Source organism: Phalacrocorax carbo, chromosome 21, assembly GCF_963921805.1.
Source record: "Phalacrocorax carbo chromosome 21, bPhaCar2.1, whole genome shotgun sequence".
NCBI lineage: Eukaryota > Metazoa > Chordata > Aves > Suliformes > Phalacrocoracidae > Phalacrocorax > Phalacrocorax carbo.
The window spans coordinates 944,394-967,235 of record NC_087533.1 but is presented as its reverse complement, the minus strand read 5'-3'; the positions used below and the strand labels follow the sequence as shown (position 1 = coordinate 967,235).

At 46.2% G+C, this 22,842-nt stretch overlaps 1 protein-coding gene across 1 annotated transcript in view; it reads left to right on the top strand.

Moving 5' to 3' along the window:
• Positions 1-22,842, top strand: part of CDON (cell adhesion associated, oncogene regulated) — a 54,209-nt gene that overhangs the window by 6,640 nt on the left and 24,727 nt on the right. Inside the window, exons 2-7 of the mRNA XM_064470699.1 lie at positions 13,455-13,591; positions 15,780-16,052; positions 17,629-17,775; positions 18,081-18,224; positions 18,642-18,929; positions 19,784-20,053. Of these exons, the coding sequence (XP_064326769.1) occupies positions 13,516-13,591; positions 15,780-16,052; positions 17,629-17,775; positions 18,081-18,224; positions 18,642-18,929; positions 19,784-20,053 (1,198 nt within the window). The 5' untranslated portion in view covers positions 13,455-13,515. The remainder of the gene's footprint in view (positions 1-13,454; positions 13,592-15,779; positions 16,053-17,628; positions 17,776-18,080; positions 18,225-18,641; positions 18,930-19,783; positions 20,054-22,842) is intronic.

Here is a 22,842-nt window from a genome sequence, read left to right as displayed (position 1 = left end):
TGCCTGTGCACCAGCCCCTTGTCCTGAAGGGGGGGCGAGGACGAGGATGGGGCTGTTCCAAAGGCCCAGGTGGACAAGATGATAAACCGCAGCTTGCCAAGCCCCCAGGGAGGCTCAGGTTGGAGGGGGTCACCTACAGGGTGCTCTGGCCATGACATCACCCATCTGCACGTACTCCTTATCCCTGGTTAGGATTATGGATGCTGGCACCTGCTGGGGGATTGAGGTTGCGCTGCTTGGGTCTCTCAGCGCCCCAACGCAAGGCAATGTGCTCTGCATCCAAGAAAAAAAGTTGTATAAAAGAGCTTGAAAATTGGGGCTGGGGGAGCAAATTCGTTGGAGGCGAGGAGGTGGCAGCGGGTGGCTTAGAAGTGGAAATACTATGTTTAGGAAGATGGGTCTTTGGTTGTGCCAGGCTGGCTCTGTGGCCTTTGGAGTTGAGCAAGGTTTTTCTGGAGCCACACGCCAAAGATCATCTCCCAGTGGCATGTGTCTAGTCCTCGTTACCGCACGCACAGCCAGATGTGAGGCTGGGAAGGGAGCTGTGCAGCTTTGGTGATGGAGTTTGCATGGCTAAATCTGTTATCGTCCCTATGGATGTACTGGAGTAACTCTTAGGCAGCTCATAAGCTGTGTCTTCAAAGACATCAAGGGTAGGTAGGTACTGTTGACAGGCTCCAAGAGGCTGTGAGAGGTGGTGGTTAGAGGTGTCTGCGTGGATCTTCCCTCTGCTCAGGACCCTCAAGTCTGTTGCAGACCTGTTTGCTTGCTGGCAGAAGCTCTGATAGCTCAAGGTCAAGTTGGTGAAACTCATCAGCTTTGGTTTTCCTGAGTGTCATGAGAGTTGGCATCCTTGCATTGATCCGATCCCCTTGGGAGCGTGGGATCGGAAGCGCTAGTGACAGGTTTTGGCTGTATTTTGGAGGATTTCTGTGCTGCGTGGGGCGAAGAGAAGATCTTTAAAATGACATTTCCCCCTTTGGAGAATGGGTTTTGCTGGTGTTGGCTGTACAGAATTTCTGGTAGCTGAAGAGATTTACTGTGTAATGTTCCAGATCCATGTAGATTAAATGTATTGCGGAGTCAAGCTAAACAATAGCATGTGGTTTTCCTTTGTTTTTCACCCTTTCCCCACTGTAAGAGCTCGCAAAAGTTTCCGAATTACAGTGATGTGTGTGTTTGCTTGAGCCTAGGCTTGGATTTTCATAAAGCTTGCTGAGGGCTGTTACTTCTGAGGAACTATTTCACGTTTGCAATAGCTTCAGGAAATCTCTTTGTTTCTCAAGAGCCTTCACAGAAAGGTGTGTTTTGGTGTAGCGCTGGGATACTTGTTGCCTGAATACTTCACAGTGACAATGTATCGCAGCTTGATGCAGATCAGAGTCGTCTCTAATAAAATGCAAGCGAAGGAGGAAAGCCCCGAGGGTTTTCTGGAACAGAAGATGTTTTCTGTTCCTGCCACTAATCTGTGTTGCAGAATGAAATAGGAATGTATACTTTAAATCTTTGTCAGGGTGTAGAAGGAAGCTGGCAACGGATGTAATCAAAAAATGTTGTTATCAAAACTCTAAATATGTTGAAATTTTGGGCTTAAGGATACAATTTTAAATTCGGCTCTTCCAACCGAGGCATTTTTTGGGTGCAGATTCCACTTGCAAATTGCTGCGTGAGTCGGGATCAACTGGAGCGGAGCCTAGGACCAGCTGATGGATGGTGAATACTGAAGTTTGCCAGTCTGCCATTGCGTGCCTTGTGCCTCTTCAGCTCTGTCAGTCATTGTAGGAGCTGATCTTGAGTGAATTGGGTGGTAACACGAAATCGAGGCGCACTTTTCTAGAGTATGGGTTTTTAGGCTGAGCACTTAAAATTGGTCTAGCTTTTGAGTTAGCATTTTTCCTAATTAGTGCCTTTGCTGTTGCTGGTGTGTGTCTGACACCCATGGAAATCATTCAGCGTTTCAAACGACTCTTGCCAGTTACGGTAAAACACCGTGAAGTGACACCATGAAGCAAGACTAGATCCCATGCGCGGTAGAAAAGCCCCTAATCAGCCTCCCTGGTACGACAGAGCTTCCAGCCTTGTTCTTGTAGGTTGAGACAAGGGAACTGTGAGTAACCTTCACCCTTCCAGCCCCTCTTCCTCGAGTGGAGAGGCTGCAGGTTGAGCATGTAGAAGAGGAGGAAGCCCTTCCCTGAGCCAAAGGTGTGAAGCTGTTTATTTTCACTCTGGAAATGTATATATTGTAGGAGGCAGATGCTAGCCTGCTTAACCTAAGCATTCACTGCTTATCTGGGGTCTGGCAAGCGTACAAGTGTTGTCCCTGCTAATCCCCTGATATTAAAAAGTCCAGGCACCTTTCTCTGGCTAAGTCTGAGATTGCTTTCAAAAACACACAAAGAGAAGCCAACAAAAAAAGAAACATTCACTTTCTTTGCCAAGTTTAAATGAAGACTAATGCCATGGTGCTGCTTAATCTTGTTTTTCTTGCTATCTGATGGATGCTAACGTGGGATGGAATCAATCCCAGCAGCCAGTTATCTTTGCAGGGCCCCTGTGCATTGCTGAGCTCGGCATTAAAGTCTCATCGGGGAGCTGACGTGTTAGGGAGAGTCTCGAACCTTCTTCCTATGTTGTGATGCTGCAGCAGCAGTCTCCTTCCTTCCTTTGGGAAGGTGAGATTCTCCCGCAATCTCCAGTCTGCCGTTGGATGTCCGAAGAGAAGGTCCTGTTCAGCAAAGTAGGATGTGTCTGTGTGAGTGAAAACAGGGTGCAGTCAGATTAACCTGGTGGAAAATTCTCCCTGGTACCCATGAGGAAACCTAACTACTTTCCTATCAGTTGCTCATGTTTGAACTGGTCCTGCTGGTAATAGCTGCTGTTACCCTGCTTCGCGGGAGGAGGTTGAGGGCTCTGACTCATGAACGGCAGCTGGTGAAGGGTCTGGAGAGCAAGTCTTATGAGGAGAGCAGCTGAGGGAGCTGGGGGGGTTTAGCCTGGAGAAGAGGGGGCTGAGGGGAGACCTTATCACTCTCTGCAGCTGCCTGGGAGGGGCTGGAGTGAGGGGGGGGTTGGTCTCTTCTTCCAAGTCACCAGTGATAGAACAAGAGGAAACGGCTTCAAGCTGCGTCAGGGGAGGTTTAGGTTGGAGATTAGGAAAAATGTCTTTACTGCAAGAGTGGTCAGGCCCTGGCACAGGCTGCCCAGAGAGGTGGGGGAGTCACCGTCCCTGGGGGGGTTCAAACACCGTGTAGACGTGGCACTTCAGGGCATGGTTTGGGACACTGGTAGTGTTGAGTTGACAGTTGGATTTGATGATCCTAGAGGTCTTTTCCAACCTTAATGATTCTATGATGTTGCTGCCCCCAAATACCCACCTGCTGTGGGCTGGGGTCTCTGCCTCTAACAGGGGTGGGCCGATGGTGTGGTGGGGACGTGGAGCTCAGCTGCAGTGGGTGAAGCAGCAGAGCTGGCAAAGCCAAACCCTCCAGGCTATGGTTTCATGGTCATCTCTGTCTTCCTTCCCCTGGATCGATGCTTTCCTTCGGCTCCACTGGCACAAGAAAGCAGGCGGGAAGCTACGGCTGGTGCCTGGTTGTGCAATACCGCTGAGCAAATCCAACCCAAGGGCCCCCTCGCCTTCCCCTGTGTTCTCTTCTCCCGTGGGAGCCAGGTCAGCTTACGATAGCAAACCTGGCCTGACCAACACGATTTTCTCACTCGTGGTGTTTTTCTGCCTGGCTGTTGCATTGAGACAACTTTCATCTGGGCCTGAGGCTAATGGGATTGTTTTCCTGGAGCAGTATTGTCAGTTGTGTCAGGATCCATTCCTCCTAGGTTAAGAAGCACAGAAGCGTGTTTTTGCTGGAGAGTTTGGGCTTCAATTTTGAAACCAGGTTTGATCTGTTGAGTGTGGGGGAAGGGAGGGGAGGAGAGCAGTAAAACCGAATTACCCGGTTAGTGTACTGTAATGCTGGACGACGAATTGTTCGAAGGCTTGTTTTAATCAGGGGAAGAAAGGATGGACTCTTTCCTGCTTTCTCCCCCAGCTGTCACTAGTTAGCTGGTTTGCTTTTTAATAAGCATTGTTCTCCTGCCTGTCTACCCTGGAGACTGGGTTCAGCGGCAGCATGTGTCGGCGTCGCATGTGACAGAACATGGACTACTGTAAGAGGAGGGGAAGCAGCAATTCCAAGTGGAGGACAGCACTTTTGTGGAGGAAACCAAATCAAAATGGATCAGTTGCTCTGTTCTGTGTGTGATTTCAGCCGTCTGCAAGTTGGGTGAATTCTGTGGGGTGACTAACAACTGTGCTGTAACACACAGGCTTTGCTCTCCGGTTCCAGCGCGCCTCCCATATCCTGCAGCCATGAGTTCACAGGCTCCTAATTGCCTATGATGTAAGACAGCAGTAGATGGGGTTGCTATAAATTCTGGCTGCAGGTGTGGATTTAATAGTTGTGCTTCCCTTTAAGGGATCACGGATAGCATGGATCCCTGCAAGTTGGAACAGACCGAGTTGGACTCGGGGTAAGGCAGCTAAAAGAACCCATTTGCCTGCATTTTTTTTTTTTTTTACAGCAGTTGCTTGCTGGAGGCTACCGATGGACAAGGTGTCGGTGTTCATCTGGAATCGCCTCGGAAATGAGCTTGCTGTCCTCTAACAGAGCTTGGCCATGGTTGCTGCTCTTGTCATGAAGCTTTTCTCGCGTCAAAACCTACCAGGCGTGGGAGCGCTGCTGGAAGCAGATCTTTAGGTGGTGTGTGTGGACACAGAAAGCTCCTTTGAGGGCCAGAGAGGTTTCTCTGATGACCAGAGCAGCCTGCGTGGTCCTGGTTCTTTTTTTAATCATGCTTGATTCCGGTTATAGGAACCGTAGAGAAATTATAAACATGGCTGATTGTCCTTGGTGTGCAAAATGCAAACTTTGGAGGGGAAAAGACACGCCCTGAGGCAGTACTGAAGCTTGCTGTGGTGTGTGCACCCGTAGTTTGGATGACTAGGATGGTGAAGCCCCTCGCTTGCTTGAGAAAATGGGCACATCTCACTTGGAGTTGGGTTTTGCACGTTCATTTTCTTCATTTTTGCCCACGTTCTCGCAGTTCAGGGTTTATTAAAGATACTGGGGTGGTGCTTCGTTAGTTGATGCAAGGACTCATGCTGGTAAGAGTGCAAAGCTCCCTTTCCTGGACATCCATTCCTAGCCCCTCCTTTGGGCTAGCGCTCCGAGACTGCATGGTGAGCTGAAACTGCTCCCTCATCCAGGTGAAAACCAACCTCATTTTTCTTTGGCTGAGTTTTCAGCTGGATCTGCCAGCAGATCTGACTCACTCGGTGGCCGCACGATCGTTGGAGCAGATAGGAGAATGCAAGCCAGGTCCTGAAGGAAGGTGTTACTGCCCTCCTCGGCAGCAGCCTGTCTTGAAATTGGCTTAAACTGGTTGTGAAATCTCAAATCTTGGTAAAAATCACTCGCTTGAGAATGCAAAAGCAAGCCTTTGCTCTGAGGATTGGGCCAGCCTTGCAGGGAGGAGCAGAGAAGGAGGGGTGTTTGCAGAAGGACTCTTCGAGACACGGCTGAAGGTGAGCGGAGCTGTCGTCGGTGATCGGAGGTGGCGCGGCGGAATCAGTCCAGGTGTTGAGCTAGATACGGCAAGGAAAATGGGAATGTGAGGCAAAGCAGTGCCGAGCCAGGGGAGGATGAGAGGGGCGAGATCTCAGGGGGCCTTGAAGAGCAAAGGGTGAGGATTTTATATGTATTTGGTCTACAGTTGCTCTGATGGAACTGTTAGACTAATGATACCTTCAGATCCCTTGGGGTCTAAAAGCCCTTATTTAGGCATTTAAGTATAATTGCAGCCCAGCAGAACTGTATATTAAGCTAATGCTCTGTTCTTTTTCTTCCCCTGAGGCTAGAAGAGTCAGAAACCATACCCACTTCATTAGCGTGGCAGCAGGGGGACTGTCTCAGCTTTTTTTCTGAACTTAATAGTAAAATTAACCTAATTGTTATGCCTGTTTGTGGGTAAGAAAGTGTGGCTTCTGCGATGATTTATTCTTCTATTTTTTTTTTCCCCCCTAATGCCTGTCTTGCTGTGGCCGGCTCTGGTTACAGCGATACGGAGATCCCAGGTCTCCCCCCTCAGATCCCGCACACGTGTTGATTGCAGACCAGCGCCTCAGGAGCGTTTTCAGCTGTGTGCTGCCGAGGCACAGTACACAAACCGTTAAATTTTCTTCCCCCGGCTCACGAATCCATTTCTTCAGTCAATGCCAAAGCATGCGTTCCTCTATCAAGACCATATGTACGCCAAGACCGGGGTTTTAAAGTCAAGGTGTTTTTGAAATATTGGAGTGCAAATTAAGTATCTGAGTAATCTTAACTGTCTTCTTAAAAAAAAAATTCTCGATCAGCCTCACATATAACTCAAAGGATTAATGGAAAGCTAAACTTTGATCACAGTCCAACAGCTGATACCAACCATGAGACTTTCCAGGCCTGAAAGCAAAACAGAAAAATCCAATGAGCAACTCGGCAAAAGATCTGCTTCTCCACCATCGAGGCGGGCCAACTTTTTGGTCTTGGTTTTAGGCTAATACTTCTATTTCTTTTTTTTCTACGTTGCTTAATGTCTTCTTGCATCACCTTTGTCCTGTGACGCCAGACTTTACCTGTGACAGAGTCTGAGTAATTACTGGTGTTATTGAGGATGTTTTATAGCTTTGGAAAAAGACACACGTGCCTTATTAAGGAAGACTGTCAGGACTGAAGGTCTCCTGTCCTTGTAGGAATGTGGTTTGCTCAGTGCTGGTGGTTTTTTCCTGCCCTGAGCAAACATTCGGTCTTCGTCTTCATAAAAATCATGCACCATTACAAATGGCTGCAGGATCCAGAACATATTTTAGCCTCCAAAGTCACTCTCAGGATTCATCACCGATTCACAGGGTGGGGGAGGTTTAAATCGTGTGGAGCGAGCGTGAAGCTTCATGCGTGCCCCTGCAAGGCCGCTCATAAAAATGCGTGTTACCTAAAAAGAGTAAAAATGCCAGTTGAATCGTTACGTGGGAATATGCGTAGGAAACCACTTGGATACTGGCTTAGTGCTGATTGATTCGGATGCTGGGCATGGGCAGAAGTTTGGAGGCGTTAATGAAATTCAAGGCGAGGATTGAAAAGGTTGTGCAACTGATATCTCTCCTTTAAGTTGTTACGATAAGGATCTAGAAAGTACTTTCATTTGTTTAGAACGTCATAAATAAATACGAACGTAACATCAAAGGATGCTTTCTTTTTTCTTGTAATTTTGAAATGCCTTTCCATTTGGTTTGTTTCTCTGGATGCCTTTGAGCATGTTTCATTGCATTCTCTGACCTGTTCATATCTCTCACACTTGGTTTATAGGGTCACTGTCAGCAAACTGGTTTTTGTGGGGTTTTCCCTTTCAGATTTTTTGTTAGGATAGAGAAAATATCAGGCTTGCAGGACTGCTAGGCAGAGCTCGGCATGCTTTCTGAAAGCACCCACAAAACCCCTTTGAAGTACGTAATGTTATTACTTACACTCACGAAATCCTGTCTTTCGTGATGCTATAATTCTAATACAAATGCCTAATTATGGTGGTTTTTTTTTTTAAACCCCACTTATGTAAATGCTTGGCTCCTTATCTCCTTTGCTCGGCTTCCTGTAATTTAGTAACACTGAAACTGCAGTTCCAGCGCTCGAGGTGGAGAAGGGAGTAAAACGGGAGCCCTTGAAATTCTCTTCTTTTTTTTTTTTTTTTTTTCTTCCACAAGCTGTGATTACAGCAGGACTTTTTCGGTGCTCGAGCCCTCTCTTCTGAGCGTAATTAGGAACACATTGATTCTTATTGCAGCTGGCAGCTGCTCGCTATTGCCTTTTTCAGCTTATGACCCCCATAGTCCCGCTGACCTTTCCTGGGGTTAGTCGTGGGCCCTTTTCATTGTGATGGGCTAGAAGTGGCTCATGTGGAGTTGATTATTTCCTTGCTTGTCTGGCCTTTTTGGTGCCATAACTCCAAGTCACTTCCATTTTCTTCCCCTGCTTTCGGCTGACCACAGTGAAAGGAAATGCTTTTGCTGGCGACAGGATCGGTTTGCACGCTTGACCGACTCGATTGAGACCCTGAAAAGGGGGGAGGGGGAGGGTAATGAACACTGTAGGTGCTGCATTTGCTTTTTAAAGGTTGATGTTAATGATTGAGTGGTCATTAAGCATTCATAAAAATGAGGCTTCAGCAGGCTCAGTTGCCTTTTAGCAATCTCAAACCTGCGTCTTGGCGTTTAAAAACCCCTCCGCCGCATCCTTAACGTGCGGCAGCCGCGGCACATGAGAGTTACGTGGCATGTGGACGAATGCACCGGTGTCAGTTGCGCGGGGGTCCTCTTTGAGGCTTTCCCAGCTACCAAAAGACCCAGGAATAAAGCTCAGAGGTTAGTCCGTGGAGCCGACGGGCAGACTGTTGGTTGCTAGCGGGGCTGCTAACCCGCTCCTCCCCGGCACAAAAAGCTAATGAAGGCTATGTGCCAGCTGTTACACTCATTTCGCCAGACCCCAGGAGGACAGCATGAAGACAGTCCGTGATCAAAGGCTTTGGAGATCACTGAGGAGCCGAGCTGCAGGAATGTCTGATTGCTTTCTCTTGGAATGCCACGGGCTTCAATACCTTCTTTTTTTTTTTTTTTTTTAAGGTGTCTTGGTGCGAGATTTAATGATCTAACTCGGCTTGCTCGCACTAAAGGTGCAGTGTTTTCGTTAATTCTGGGGGGTTCGTTTGCTCTGAATTTAAGTCCTTTGAAAATCTGATTTTGGTTGTGCTGATGGAAACAATCCTGGGAAGCAAGTTAAAATGAAATAATTCTTGGGAATCCTGTATTAAACAACCTAGGAGGAAAAAAAACCAACTTGCTGTGCTTTAGGTGATAAATCACATAGAGTATTATAAAGTGAGGTTGGATTAATTGATTCTGAGGTGCTGCTGCTTAGGAAAAATAGGAAATCTTTAGTATCCAAAGCTGTTTTACTCCAAGTGCAAACTGTTGTCACATCTGCAGCTGGCGGGCGGTGCTGCCCCTGAAGCAGCAGCTCTCCCTTGCTTTTTCCTAGGGCTGCTCTTAGAGAAGGCCGTAGGCTCCTGGAGGTGGAGTGGGCAACCTGAATAACCCGCTCTGTTCCTGAGCCTGCTGTTTCCTTCCTCCTCCTCCTTCCCTGCGTTGCTTTGGCCTTTATCAGACCCGGCGCACTTGGCTAGCAAAGAAACCCTTTCCTCCTTTAGCTTCAGCACGCTGAACCAGCTTGCTGAAGGTCAGATGAGTTTTGGAGGGGAGCGATGGAGCGGGAGTGCGGTGGTAGCAGTTAGATTGGTGTGGGATGGTAGCTAAACAGCGCCCATGGCTGCTCGCTCTTGGGAAGGGAGGTCCCGGCGTTGCCCTGCCAGGCGGCCTGAGGTGGCAGGAAGATGATTCAGGGAGCTAAACCAGAGTGAACAAAAACTGTCAGGAGAAAAAAGTGGGTATGAGATAATGCTCTTTTAGTAGTGACTGCCCTCAGCTGCAAGGGTGGAGATGAGAAGTTCGTGGTCTGGTAAATAAGCAGGGCAGGTTCTCAGCTGTGTTTTGAAGGACTCTGGGGCTGGGCACCGTATGAACACGTGGCAAACAGCGTTTTGTCATCTTTTGGAGTGTAAAACCTTTTGTGGGGGCAAGCACTGGTAGGAGTGAGTTAATTTGGAGGCAGTAGGTTCAGTTAGTTACACTGAATGGACCAGGCTTGTGGAGCCTTACTTTGAAGACTGTTGGTTTCCGGAGAAACAGTGACAAGTGTGAAGCTTTGGGAAGAGAGGAGAGGGTCGCTGCCGGGGCTGTGCTGTCTCACCGTGCCGAGTCTGTCCAGATCAGAGACGAGAAGCCCATCTGGCCAGCCTGGTGCCTGTGTCTTCCTTTCTCAGCCCAGTAGGATGTTTTGGTAAGTCCATGTTCCGCCTGGCCCGGGACGGCCTGTGTCCATCCTGGTGAAGTCTTCAGGCCTTGGCAACAAGGTGATGGTGTGCAAGCCGCCCTGCAGAACTTGGCTGGCGAGTGCCGGGGCTGGTGCGGCAGCCTAGCAGTGGGAAACCTCCCAGGTGCTCCTAAAGGGACTAATGAAAGCATACCCTTCCCCTCGGTTTGGAGCTAGATCTGAGGATTTATTTTGCTTGCATGTAGATGGCATCCCAAAGGTCGTGGGGCTGAAATCATGGGTTTCAGCTTGATGGGCAGGCGCGTGCCTGCCCCCATCGCTGTTTGATGAGGGGTCCCTTTTAAAAAGGATATGTGACAAAGGAGATGCACAGTCAGAATTACGTTGTCTTCAGAAGTATTCTGTCTCACTGATTATCTCCAAAAGTGCCCGTTAGATGTTTCTGGATGCCCCTGCATGTGCAGTATGCTTCCGAGGGGCAGGCGTCCTTTGGAACGGTTGGGGTGCCTCCTCCTTGTGACGCAAGTCTGTTATCTTCCTCGTTTCCCTTGGTCTGTGAGCAACAGGTTACTTTAGAGCTGGCGAGGAGGTCAAGCACTGGATGACGATCATTGGAAGATGGCTTTAGATGAAGATGTCTCGGTGGAAGTAGGGAAAATGCAGGCTTTTACTATTCTGGTGTGTGGCACTGATGGTCTGGAGAAATTGCCAGTGAAACTGGAAAGGACTTGGTGCTTGGAAACCATATCCATCTCTCTTCAACCTTAAATATTGTTCTTATTTACATGAATAATTCCTGTTACTACTGATTTATTTTAAAAAGCCTGGAAATAGTCCCTTATGTCAGCAAGACCTCTTCAAAATAACCTTGTCTCTGATCCACCAGAGATGGAGATTCGCCCTCTCAAGCGAGGAACGGTGGGCAGAGTTGTTCCCGGGCAAGCTCATCTTGGAGTTTGAGATGCTTAAATGGAGCTACATCAAACAAAAGCTCTCCTCTCCCTGTTCCCAGTAGGTCCCCTGTGACTGGTGTTTGGTGTCAAAATGGGGGTTCAGGTTTACTGAAATGATAGCGAACGGGGAAGAGTCCTGTTTTTCCAGCCCTGAGGCATTTTGAGGGTCAGATATGTATTCATACAATATTAAAGAACCAAGGCTTCTCTGCTGGGTTTCTGAAGACCCCAAAACTATGAGCTGTGGTCTTGCCCTCCTCAAGCAAGGGGCTTCTGTAGTGACACTGTCTGCAGAAGAAAAAGCTGCAAGTATTTCTGGGGTGTGTATTGCGTGTTGGATCTCACCTTCCCCCCGCATTCCCGTATCCACCAGCAAATAAGAGGTTTCTGTGATCCCTTCAAAAGTGGATGTTAAAGAGACTTTGTTCGGGTGCCTGAGCGGTGTTGCTGAATGATGCTGCTCCGATTACAGCGAGTATTTTCCTTTCTTTCCTCCAGTCAAAGAACTTGGGTCTTTGTGGCTTGCTTTGTGTACTCACTGCTTTACAGTTGATCTTACCACTCCGCAAGCCTGCGAAAGCCAAACTGGTAGGTCAAAAGAGGAGTAGCTGTTGACACTGGCAGCGAGGAACATGTAAAGAGAAAGATAAACAGAGGGAAATCAGAGACTGGATAAAGTAGATCTCCAAAGATAAAGTTTAGTTAAAGATAATGAGCTGGCCTTGTTTAAAAAGACAGCTGCAAAATAACCCAGTAGCTCCATGTGCTGGGGTTAAAGTTGACCTAGAATATACGTTTCATTGCTTTTCATAAATAAATAGTCGAGGGAAGATTTGGCAAAAAGCAACATCGCCCCCCGCCCCTCTTCAGCAAAGTGTTTGATGTTAACAAGTTCTCCGGGTGTTTACTTTGTCCCCTGTGCTCGCTGGTGGAGCGGCTCTCCTGCCCTTGAACCGAGTGAGAATTCAAATAAACCAAAACGCTTTCGGCTCAGCCGCTCTCTTCTGCCATCTGCCTCTTACCAAAACAGCCCCAGCTCTCGTTGGGGAACCAGCCTGGTCTGCAGGATTGCCTGGTCTGCAGGATTACCCGCTCTTCCGAACAGCTGAAAGAAATTTGCCGGATCAGATAAAACTGCCCGGAAACTGGAGCGTTTCTTTCAGCCTTCTCAAGCTGTCATTATAAGCCTGGAGCTTAATTTGCAGGGAGAAGTAGCAATAAGCAAATAGCTCTATAAAATCAAGAGTGATTCTTTTAGTATTATTGGAGCCTTTTCCTGATGCTTATTTTGCATATATATTTTTTACAGTGATGTTCTGATGATAAAATACTGTTATTTTTAAATCAACCATGGGAATAATTTTGCCATTGATATCTGGATCCAGCTTCTTGGAAATCAAATGGCTCTGCGAGCACCCAATAACTGGGACTTATTTCTGCCGAACATATGTATTGTTGCACTTGTTTCTGCACGCTGACAGCAAAACTCCCTAGTTGCTGTATGTGTGTTAGATACGTGTTTATATACGTGTCTGATATATGAGATGTTTAAAATACGCGTTGAGTGTTATCAGCAGTGAAATTGTATGGCTGGGCTGATAAATGAAGTAACTGCGCTAAATGAACTCAAATCTTATTCATCATTATCTTATGCAAGGCAAATGGAAAACTTAAGTGAAGGACAGCTGCAGATTATTTTTATTTTCTTGGAAAAGAGAGCGTTTGATGAAGACTGAGCGTCAGAAACTACTTCTGAGACTTACCTCGTGCAGGTTTAGGTTTGTGATTTGTTTGCATTTTGCTGGTTTTGTGATTTAGTTTGTATTTTTTGGTGCTGACAGTGAGATCTTAAGTAGCAGAACAGCCAGATGTGATAAGGCCAAGGAAAGGACTGTCCTCTTGTAGAAGCAGCCGTGTAGATAAAAGCGCACATAATGGACGCCCCAGAAGTGTATACGAGAAAGCAGTATTAGTTTGGGAATATAAACAAGAATGAGATGAATATCAGTGATTTCCAGCAGGCGTTTGCCACCGTTGGACTGTAAAGCGCTCTAGAAGGAGCAAGCAGATGACATGTCTCAGTAAGCAGGTTTAGAGCGATTATGAGTGGTAGCTGCGTCGCAGCATGCAGATTCATAAAAACTTGTAGAACAAGCGTAGCCTGGTGATAGATGGTCAAATGATTATTGTTTGCAAACAATATTATCTCCAATAGATAAGCTGTTTACTTTGGACTTCAGTTCCTCTGGATGGAAAGTAGTCTAATTTATCAAGGCGGTACGGTTCGGCGCGGATGCCTCGTACTCCAGCTGGGGAAAAAAGAAGTCTTATATTAAGAATAGTACTTGGAAACATAGTTAAGTTCAACTCCTAACTCATTTTTACAGATGGTTTCTATATTGCAAAGAATATTGGCTGTTTCCTGGCTGCGTTTTTTTTTTTTAAAAACCCCAAACACTTTGTTGTAAGAGAGTTAAAAGACTAACTCCTGAAACTTAAAGTAGACATCTGTTTGTTTGTTTTGTAGCTGTTTTGGTGCCTCATCTTAGTCTGGAGCTTGGTGCTTTCAACTTCTGTAATCTGGCGCTATGCATCCGGATCCCGGACGCTTACAGGCACTGCTCTTCATCGCTGCCGTGGGTCTCGCCTCTACCACGAGTTCAGGTAAGGCCTTGTCTGAGCTGAGGTGACTCGCTTGGAGGTTTTGGAGGTTGAGCCCGTACTTGTGAACGAGCAACGATTCGGAGCGTGTTTCGAAGCGGCTGACTTTAATGCATATAATCGATAATCTGCTTTTAAGGAAGCATGGAGCATGTAAGTGCACTCTTAAGCTGAATATGTGACTTTGCTTTTGAAAACTTGGCTCAAAAAAAGTGCTTGAATGTGGAGGACTCTCAATTACGTAGGTTTGTTCTTTGGGTTCTCCGTGGACTTAGCTGGACACCGATTTTGCTGCGTACAGCGCATCTTGTGTTCCCATGGGATTGGGAGGGGTTAGAAATTTGCAGGGGGAAAGGGGAATCAGATCTTTGAAATGCGAATGCTGATGCGTGGCTGCAGTTGGAACAGCTCTTGGCGTTAAAAAAAGAAGAGGGATGGTTTTAATTGACACATCTGCTCTGTGTAGTCAGCTTGTCTTAACGCAACCACACAAAAAAGAAGCTTTTACTACTTTTAGCACTTCATAGCCAATCGTTATAAGCAAATGGGATAAATTTTATTTTTCAAGCAGTCATAGGAGATAAATTCCAGCTGCAGGGTCACTGCTACCAATTTTGACTTTTACACTGAGCACGAAGTGTTGGTGTCATAAGCAAGGGCAGGGACGAAGATGAAAGTAACAGCGCGATTTCGTAGCGGTTGGTGGCTAGCAAGCCGAAAAGGTCATTGCTTTCCTCTTTTCCCTGGAAATTCAAACCGAACTAATAGGGAAGAAACAGTTTTCTAATTAAAAGCTAAAAATGGGCATCTGGAGTCCTGTGAAATGCTTGGATACCATTTTTTATGGATTTAATCTTTTTCGTTAAGTGAAGCCACACTTCAATTTCTAGTTTTGTTTTATGTTTATGCAGATAGTTTCTGGTTCTGTTAAAAATGCGCAGTTTCTCATCTGAAACTCATCTATATAAACAGAGCTTGGATGGACTGACTCTAGAAGAAAAGCATGAGCTGAGAGCCCCACCTACAAGAAAACTGCCTCTTATTTGGATGTCGCTTAATATCGTCTTGACCCGTACTGTCTGGAATTCCTTAGCTTATTTACAAACTAGAAATTGTTTTTCCCTGCCACTGTGTCTATCTTTAAATGTATTTTCCCTCCCCCTCGCAGTATTTCTAACCAAGTAGGGAGGTATCGGTGTCAGTTGCCTTTTGCTTGCTCCCTTCGTACGAAATATTCAGTGGAGAATTCCATAGAAAACAAATGGAAATAATTCCCAGTGTTTCATTGGCCAGGGTAGGAAAAAATTTCCTCCAACAAGCAGGAATTTTATTCTGGCAAATAAATGGATTCTCGTGACCAAGTTTTGTGGAACTGAACCTTTTATTTATTAGCAGCTTTTCCTGTTTCTGTTCATCTTTACTCGGTAAAGATAATGGATGCCCAATCCATCATTCTCGTCCTGATGAAGTCCATGTATTTGGAATTAACAAGAGCCTTTGCTGTTCATCCAGCTTTTCTTTTTTTTTTAATCCTGCTATTTTTAATTAGTTCTGCAGACTCGGAGACGGTTCTGCAGAAATACCTGGCAGGCTGCTACCATTTCTAAAATTTTACAAGTCACGTCTGGGCCCGCTTCATCTGGGACAGATCAGCTACAGCTGCCTGTTCCCGTACTCCGTCTCTGCAGGTGATGGCTGCTGCTTCACTCTGTGGGAGTCCCGTGGGATGGCAGTTTTTGCTGGCTTTGGCAAGCGCGGCACCTTTGCCTTGTGCATGCTCGGAGCTGTGTCTCACCCTTCCCGTACACCGAACCTACCTTTGTTTAATCGCTGTTACCCTCTTCACGGGGCCTGAATCTTGGCTTGGAGTTTTTCCCCGACTGTAGAGATGGTGGGAATCTGTCATGAGTTCCTCTTGCAGAGGAAAAGGTGATGCCTGCTTGAGTATCGTGAGCAGCTTGGGGTTTAGAGACCCTTCATTTATCTGCGTTTGATCTCAGTAGTCTTTTAGCAATATTTAACCTTCTGATGAAAGTAGTTTGCCAGGTCTGTGAGCGGTGGCAGGAGCCTTGGGAGAGAGCATTACCATAAAACACATTATAGTCTGTCTTTTGTACAAGTCATTAACCTTATCACATGTATTCATTCAAAATGCTGTTGCTAACCGAATATAACTTTTGTTTCCTTGTAGATTTAACCCCCCGTTTTATTTCTGAGCCCTTGTCTACTGTCCAGAAGTTCGGTGGGCCCGTACAGCTCCGCTGCTCTGCCGAGCCCTCCACGGCTCGCCTTTCCTGGCTCTTCAATGGGGAGCCTCTGGACAGCAAGGTGGGAGAAGTGGAAATCCAGGCAGGATCTTTGACAATCGTCTCCCTCGGCCTGTCAGCGTCTGGTTGCTATCAGTGCATTGCTAACAGCAGTGTGGGCGCTCTTGTGAGCAGGCCTGCAACTGTATCGATGGGCAGTAAGTTCATTTTTCTTCATGTTCCTCCCTCCTTGCAAATTACATAGACCTTAACTGGTGTGTATGGTTTGTTTTAATTTGTCTGTTAGAAAACACCTAGTTTCAGGGTAGGCTTTTGTTTTTTATCTCTGCTATTATACGATCAGTCGTATGCTTTTCACCAATTTCTTTTTCCCTGTGTCATCTGAGACCTGTCAGGTCATGCAGCCCTTGAACAGATTCCCCAGAGAGCCTGTGGATCCCTGTCCTTGGAGGCTCTTAAAGGCTCAGCTAGACAAAACCACGCCTGATTGATTTGTGTTGGCGATGTCCTTCACCTCAAAGTGAAGCTCTCCAGAGTCCTTTCCAGAAAACATAAATATTATTGAACAAAATGACATTTGTTTCAATGAATCGACCTGAAAGTACAAGGTTCCCAAAAGCTTCTCTTCAAAAAGGATCTTGAAAGAGCAGCTGAGCTGCCGTGCCATTGCAGAAGCACGCTTGAGTGGGAGTTGTCGCCTGGGAAATAAGTGGGAGCTGCAGATTTTCCTTTTCCCTTGTGGCATTTTATTTGGTCAAAACTATATAGCTGTTCTTTGGCTGGGGACAATTCCCCTTCTCTCAGTTACGCTGGTTCTTCTCAGTCATTGCCTTGGTGCTTGGTCTGTAAATGATTTGATCTTTAAGGACTTTAGAAGAACAAGGGCAATGTTTTCCACGTGGAAAGGATGATGTGGTGCTGAGAATGGGAATATAATGTTCCTCCGTGAGCACGATTTGTCCGCTTGGGGTGGTGGGGCTGCCTGAATCAGGCCTTTGTCAAGCAGGATTTGAGTGATTTCTCTGTAAGGGTACCTCATCTATGGAGCATGTCCAAAATCCCCCCGGGAGGAAAATTTCTTATAAGTGAGAGAAGTAAGTGTTTTGGTAAAGTACTGACCCATAGCAAGACCCTCTCAAGAGAGCTATAAGGGTGGCTAACATAGAAAAACTTCACAACCTAGAAGATGCTTTGAACATGAAGGGAGTAGAAGAGCAGCTTTCGTATGTTTCTCCTCCTTTTTGAGGTTTCCGTAGCAAATTAGAAGGTGTCGTTAGCTGTTGAGGCTTCCTGCTTGTCTTGCCGCTCGTAGCGATGAGTGAGGGGCGCTGCCGGACTCGGTGTTGTGTTAATTACAATCACACAAAGACAATTTAATGTCTCTTATGGACAGGCTTCCTGCTGGTAGTGTAAATCGTTGTCTTTGTCGCCTTCAGAGCTTGTGATCGGCACTGCAGTCTTCTCTTACCCATGTCACCTCTGCTTGCTTTTCCCGGAGAAGCTGAGGGAATGTAGGAACCATTTTCTCTTCCCCCGCTGTTCCCATGTAAAAGCTGGCCCTTCCCCTAGTAAGGAAGCACATGTACACCGGGGGGTTTATGCTGTTACCAGCTAGAGGAAAGATCATACCTGTCGGTGTGAATATCCAAGTGCTGCACTGGAGAGGATAATCAGCTTGAAAGCAGCTATATTTTAAACACAAATACTGAGCTTGCTGCCCTTCCCCTTTCCCAAGCCTTGGCTGCTCTTAAGCTTTTACCAATTCTCTTCTAGGTTTAGCTGATTTTGATACGTCGGTGAAACCCGCCGTTGCAGCAGAGGAAGGAGGTACGGCTTTCATCGGATGCACGGTGCCAGAAAGTAACCCTAAAGCACAGGTTCGCTTTCAAGTGCGGGGAAAGTGGCTTGAACAATCAACAGGTGAGATGCTTCATGCCTCTGCTCAGCAATATAAATATCCAACAAAAGCTTGCCAGGATTTTTTTCTTTAGGGGAAAAAGAAACCTCCAGAAATATGCAGAACTTCCTGTGCCAATCACTTCATCTGAACCTACCTTTGCAAATTATTAATCATGGCAGCATGATTTCTTCGTGATCCTACAGTTAGAATAGATTGATGTAGCTGACAAGTTACTTAAATAGTAATAAAAAAATTTTTAAAAAGGAAGCCTTTGTTTGAAATTAAGTTAAATGTAATCTTCTCTTTTCCTTCCCCGCTTATTTAGATAACTACCTAATTCTTCCATCTGGAAACCTGCAGATTCTGAATGTATCTTTAGAAGACAAAGGATCCTATAAATGCGCAGCGTACAACCCGGTTACTGGCGATCTCAGAACAGAACTTACCGGACGTAAGCTCATAGTCACACGTGAGTATCCAGAATTCGTACATCTCAAACCAAATAAATAATATCCCTACGGTTTTAGCACGGGCATCTCAGCCTAAATATCCCCTTGTCTCAAGCACCATGTTATGTAAAATCTGTCCTGCGTTACTTGCACATTCAATTCTTATTTCCCCTTACGGTGGAGGAGCAGCCTGGCTGCTTCTCCAGTCTCAAGGGGACAGAGCATTTAATCCTTGAAAAGGGATACGGCTCATACTCCAGTCGCCAAACCGATGTCAGAGCAAGACTTTGGGAAGACAGCCATACTAGCATTGGGCTTAGTCACGAGTATAAGTAGCTGTGTGTGAGAGACACGGCAAACCTCAGGGCCGGGGGGACGGGTTGGGAGGGTGCGGTTTAAGAGTGGTTAGTGGTAAGACTTTGTCTCCTTTCCTTCAGGCTCTTCCTCAGGTGGCTTCCACATACTTCACCCTCTGGCACCCCAGAGCCTGGCGGTGCCCCGGCACAGCTCTCTGATACTAGAATGTGTTGTCAGCGGGTTGCCTCCAGCCTCCGTCCGCTGGGTGAAGGACGGCCGGGACGCGCTGAGAAAAGCCAGGTGGAAACTGCTGCACTCCCATCTGGTGACGGACAGGCTTGAGGCGTCGGACTCTGGAAATTACTCCTGCGTGGTGGGAAACGAATCTGGAGTAGTGAAATACGTTAACTATTCACTTACTGTACTTGGTAAGAAATAAACACGTTCTCACTTCCAGGCAACGGATATCTTCTCTGTGTGCTTGCTGGTTTTGGCATCTGACTGCCAATAGCCTGACGTTCTTTCTCGACCTAAGCGTGTTAAAATAAAGAATGAGTATGTGTTCATAATGACCACATCTCATCGTTTCTCCCAAGTTAAAACCTGTAACTATTTATCTCTCCAGATCCTTCACAGTCTGAAATAATTAAACGGTAAAGGATATCAAACTCAGAGGGAAGAACTGATCTATTTATTTTTTTGCAGAGTGCCAAGGGTATATGGGATACAGTGTCAATAATGCGCCAGAGAGCAGATGTTTCTCTTTTGAGGTTGTATATGAGCAAAAAGCTGGCGAGGAGAGGCGATGTGTTTGGATGAGGGCAAAAACAACAGCAAAAGGAATATATTTGGCCTCTTTTGTGTGGCTGCAACCTGTTCCTTAATCTCCCCTTTCCTTTGTAGCAGGTTTTCCTGTTTGAGGTTTTTGCCTCAAACTGTTTTTGTTTTGTTTTTGAAGTGTATAGGTTGCAGTAACCCAGAAAACAGGTTGTTGACAGAAAATCACCTTTTGTTTTGGGAATGTCACTAAAAACACCTCTGTTTAAATAAGACTTATTTTGAACATATTAATGCAAATGTGACTGACTGGAATAGAAGGGAGAGACCATTAAAATAAGCAAGTGCGTGGGGGTAAAACAGCTCTAGGCTACGAAGGACTAGATGTATGCGGTGCTTAAGCCTTTGTATGTGATAAGTTTGCGTAACGTTTTGCAGTATTTTTTTCAGGACTTAAGCTAAGATAAACATACGGTGTTTTATGTAAAATTATTTGCCTTCATAGAACCTGCCTCGATCTCCAAGGGACTGCAAGATGAAACCGTGGCCGCTGGAGCAACGGTGCACTTCTGGTGTGACGTCCGCGGAAGCCCAGCACCGACCATCACCTGGCTCCACAACGCAGCTCCCCTCCATCTCTCTCCACGACATCTGCTGACAGGAAACCGTCTGCGGATCCGCGGCGTCGCCCGAGAGGACTCTGGCTTGTACCAGTGCGTAGCGAACAATGGGGTTGGATTTGCGCAGTCCACTGGGAGGCTTCGTGTCCAGCCAGGTAGGAGCACTTGCAGCTCTCAAGAGCTCAAATTAAGCATTTGTCCTTCAAGTTTTCTTCTGATTTTTCCCCCTAGATTACGTATAGACTTGCTTCTGACCACTGTTTGTAGCAAATCTTACACAGAAAGTGCTTTCAGCTTTCAGCTGAATTTTTAGAGATGTAGGTATTTCTGGCATAGCGTGGTTACTTGATACTGAAAACCTAGACTTCCAGCTGCAGTTAAATCAGCTTATGATTGAATTTGACACAGTTTATTCTTAGATAGAATCAGGGTCCTGTTGTGCTGGTTGAACTGGAATTCTTAGCAGTATTGGACGACAAGTAATGATTCCTGTTCCGTATCCTCAAGTTTACACAATGATCATCAGATCTGGGGTTAGTGCGCGCTTCCCTGGATCAAGTTAGCAGGTACCGATAGTCTTATTGATCACTTTTCAGTCTAAGACACTTCCTAATACCTGGAGAACTTGATTTCTGCTCATGGAAGGATGTTGGCATGACCCTTGCTGTTCCTTTTTGCTCCCTGTCATGTGTAGTTGAAGCTTTTGACCTTCTCTGTACCTATTAAGATTGACGTGAGCAGCGCAGAGGCTGGCTGCGCAGATATTTTGTGACCTGCTTGGCTGTGGAGTGGCCTAGGTCAGCCTTGCCTGCGCTGCCTTCCTCACTGACAGTCAAGCCTTCGTTATTTAGAAAAATTGAAGTGTGGTTTGATTGTGCCAGCCCTCTAAGCGTGAGTCTCATCTGATCTCTTCGGTCTGGAAAGGGAGTCTGGAGAGGCTGACCAGAGAAGAAATAACTGTTTAAATGGTTAAAAAGGAGGACGTGTGATTTTTTTTTTAAGTTCTGCTGACTCATTTTGGCATTATGCACCATATTCCTTAGCCAAATGTGTTCTTTGGGTGGCTTTTTTGCCCCCCACCCAGTCAAAGGCTTTAGGCCGGTTCTAGTCTCTTCACCAGCAAGTGTTACTGTGGTAGATGCTGGGGACTCTGCTGTCTTGCAATGCCACCGGCCTGCACAGTCCCGGGACCCCTTGGTATGACAGCAGAGGGCTTATTACCAACCGCCCTTCCCGGGTGCTTCATTCCAAACCACAGAAACCTCCTCAGGTGATGCAGGGTAGCACCGCTGGGGAGCCCGCCTGTCTCAAGTGGGCTAGAGCTCTGTGCACGTCGGGAATGTGACCCGAGTGTGCCAGGGTGTACATGTGCGAAACCGTCAACAAGCACAGCTCCCTGGTGTCGAGAGACTTCCTTAGAGTTGGTAAGCTTGAACCACAAAATTACAGTCGGCTCCCTGATTTAGGTGAGAAATGTGTCAAAATAAGAAATCAATGGCAGGTGGGTCGTGTCGGTATCATGGGGAAACGAAGCAGAGGAGTCTAAGCAGTGGACCTTAGGCAGAGGAGAAATGTCTGAATGTATTGCATGGACTTAGCGTTCTTACAGGTGATAAAAACTATCCAAGGGTGGCGGGGTTTGTCTTATTTCTTAAAATTGCTACTAGGAAAAGACAGTTCTTATGCTAAAGGCAAGATGGGAAAGAGATATTTCCCTTCTTCACATTGGAACATTATGTGATGTTAATAACAGGCTTAAGCTCCCCCGCATTCCCTCCACAAGAACTAAGATACAGATTTTTAGTTACGTGAAGCAGCTTAGTTTCTCGGCTCTTTCAGCATCTTGCCTCAGTAAATTTAGCTGAACGTCAGTGGGATTTAAGGTCAGTGGAATTTAATACGTGGGCCCATATTTAAAGTTCTTCGTTACCACCCATTAGAATATAAAACTCCCATAAATAGTTTGAAAAGACGTGTAAAGGTTCACTGAGAGGAAGAAAGAAAGAAGAAACCTCAAGAAAGCGATCCCATCATGTAGTTTTATAAATAAGTTATTGTTGGACCTTGCTGAGTGGAAACACAAACGTAAATATCAGCCCAGAATTCAGGCTGTGTCAGATAAAAAAAAAAATCCCACTGCTTTTGCCTCCAGAATTTTATGGCAGTAAGTTCAGTTTTAATGTTTTGTTTATTAACTTTTATCGGTTTCTAATATGTTGTACTAGCTGCTGATTATGGTGCAGAGGGTGGTTAAGGCATTTGGTTTTGATATAAAAGTCCTTAAGTAGTTTCTGGGAGCTGTTAGGGTTTTAGAACAGTTCCCACCCGTGCCAAAAGACATGCTCCAACATTTAGATGTTTTAATGAAGACTTTGTGCCAGGTAACACTTCCGAAGCACCTGAATGACTTAGGCTGTGATTCCAGTGCATTTCTTTGGTAGTAGGATCAACTTAAGCAGCTCTCAGCCTCAGCAGCTTGTTCCTGTAATTTGCCTAGTGCGAGCACACAGTAAAGAGAGCTTATTTGGCTGAAAAATACGTTTATTTTTTGTTCTTTCTGCTGGATCTATTCCACAAAGTGATTCATTGCATGGTCTTAAAAGCGGGCAGGGCAACTTAAGCCACCATCAAAGTGAGAAACCACCAAAATGTAAAACGATAGCCTTACGATCCTGTGCCCATGGCGCTTATTTTAAGTCTTTTTTAGACAGTCACAGTGTTTGCATGCATGGCCGGAGCTTCCCAGAGCTACTAAACACAGGGTTAATTCTCCAGAATAACCTCATCTAATGGAAATGAAAGAGAAAAATACGCTCCGGGACGTCCGAGTAGCAGGCAGGTTAGTGTAAAACCCAGGAAAGAGTAGCATTTATTGTAGGTAGGTGTGTGATACAGGGGAGAGCAGGCTGAGGCTGTCTTATAGAAGCCAGGCACCTCTGAGAAG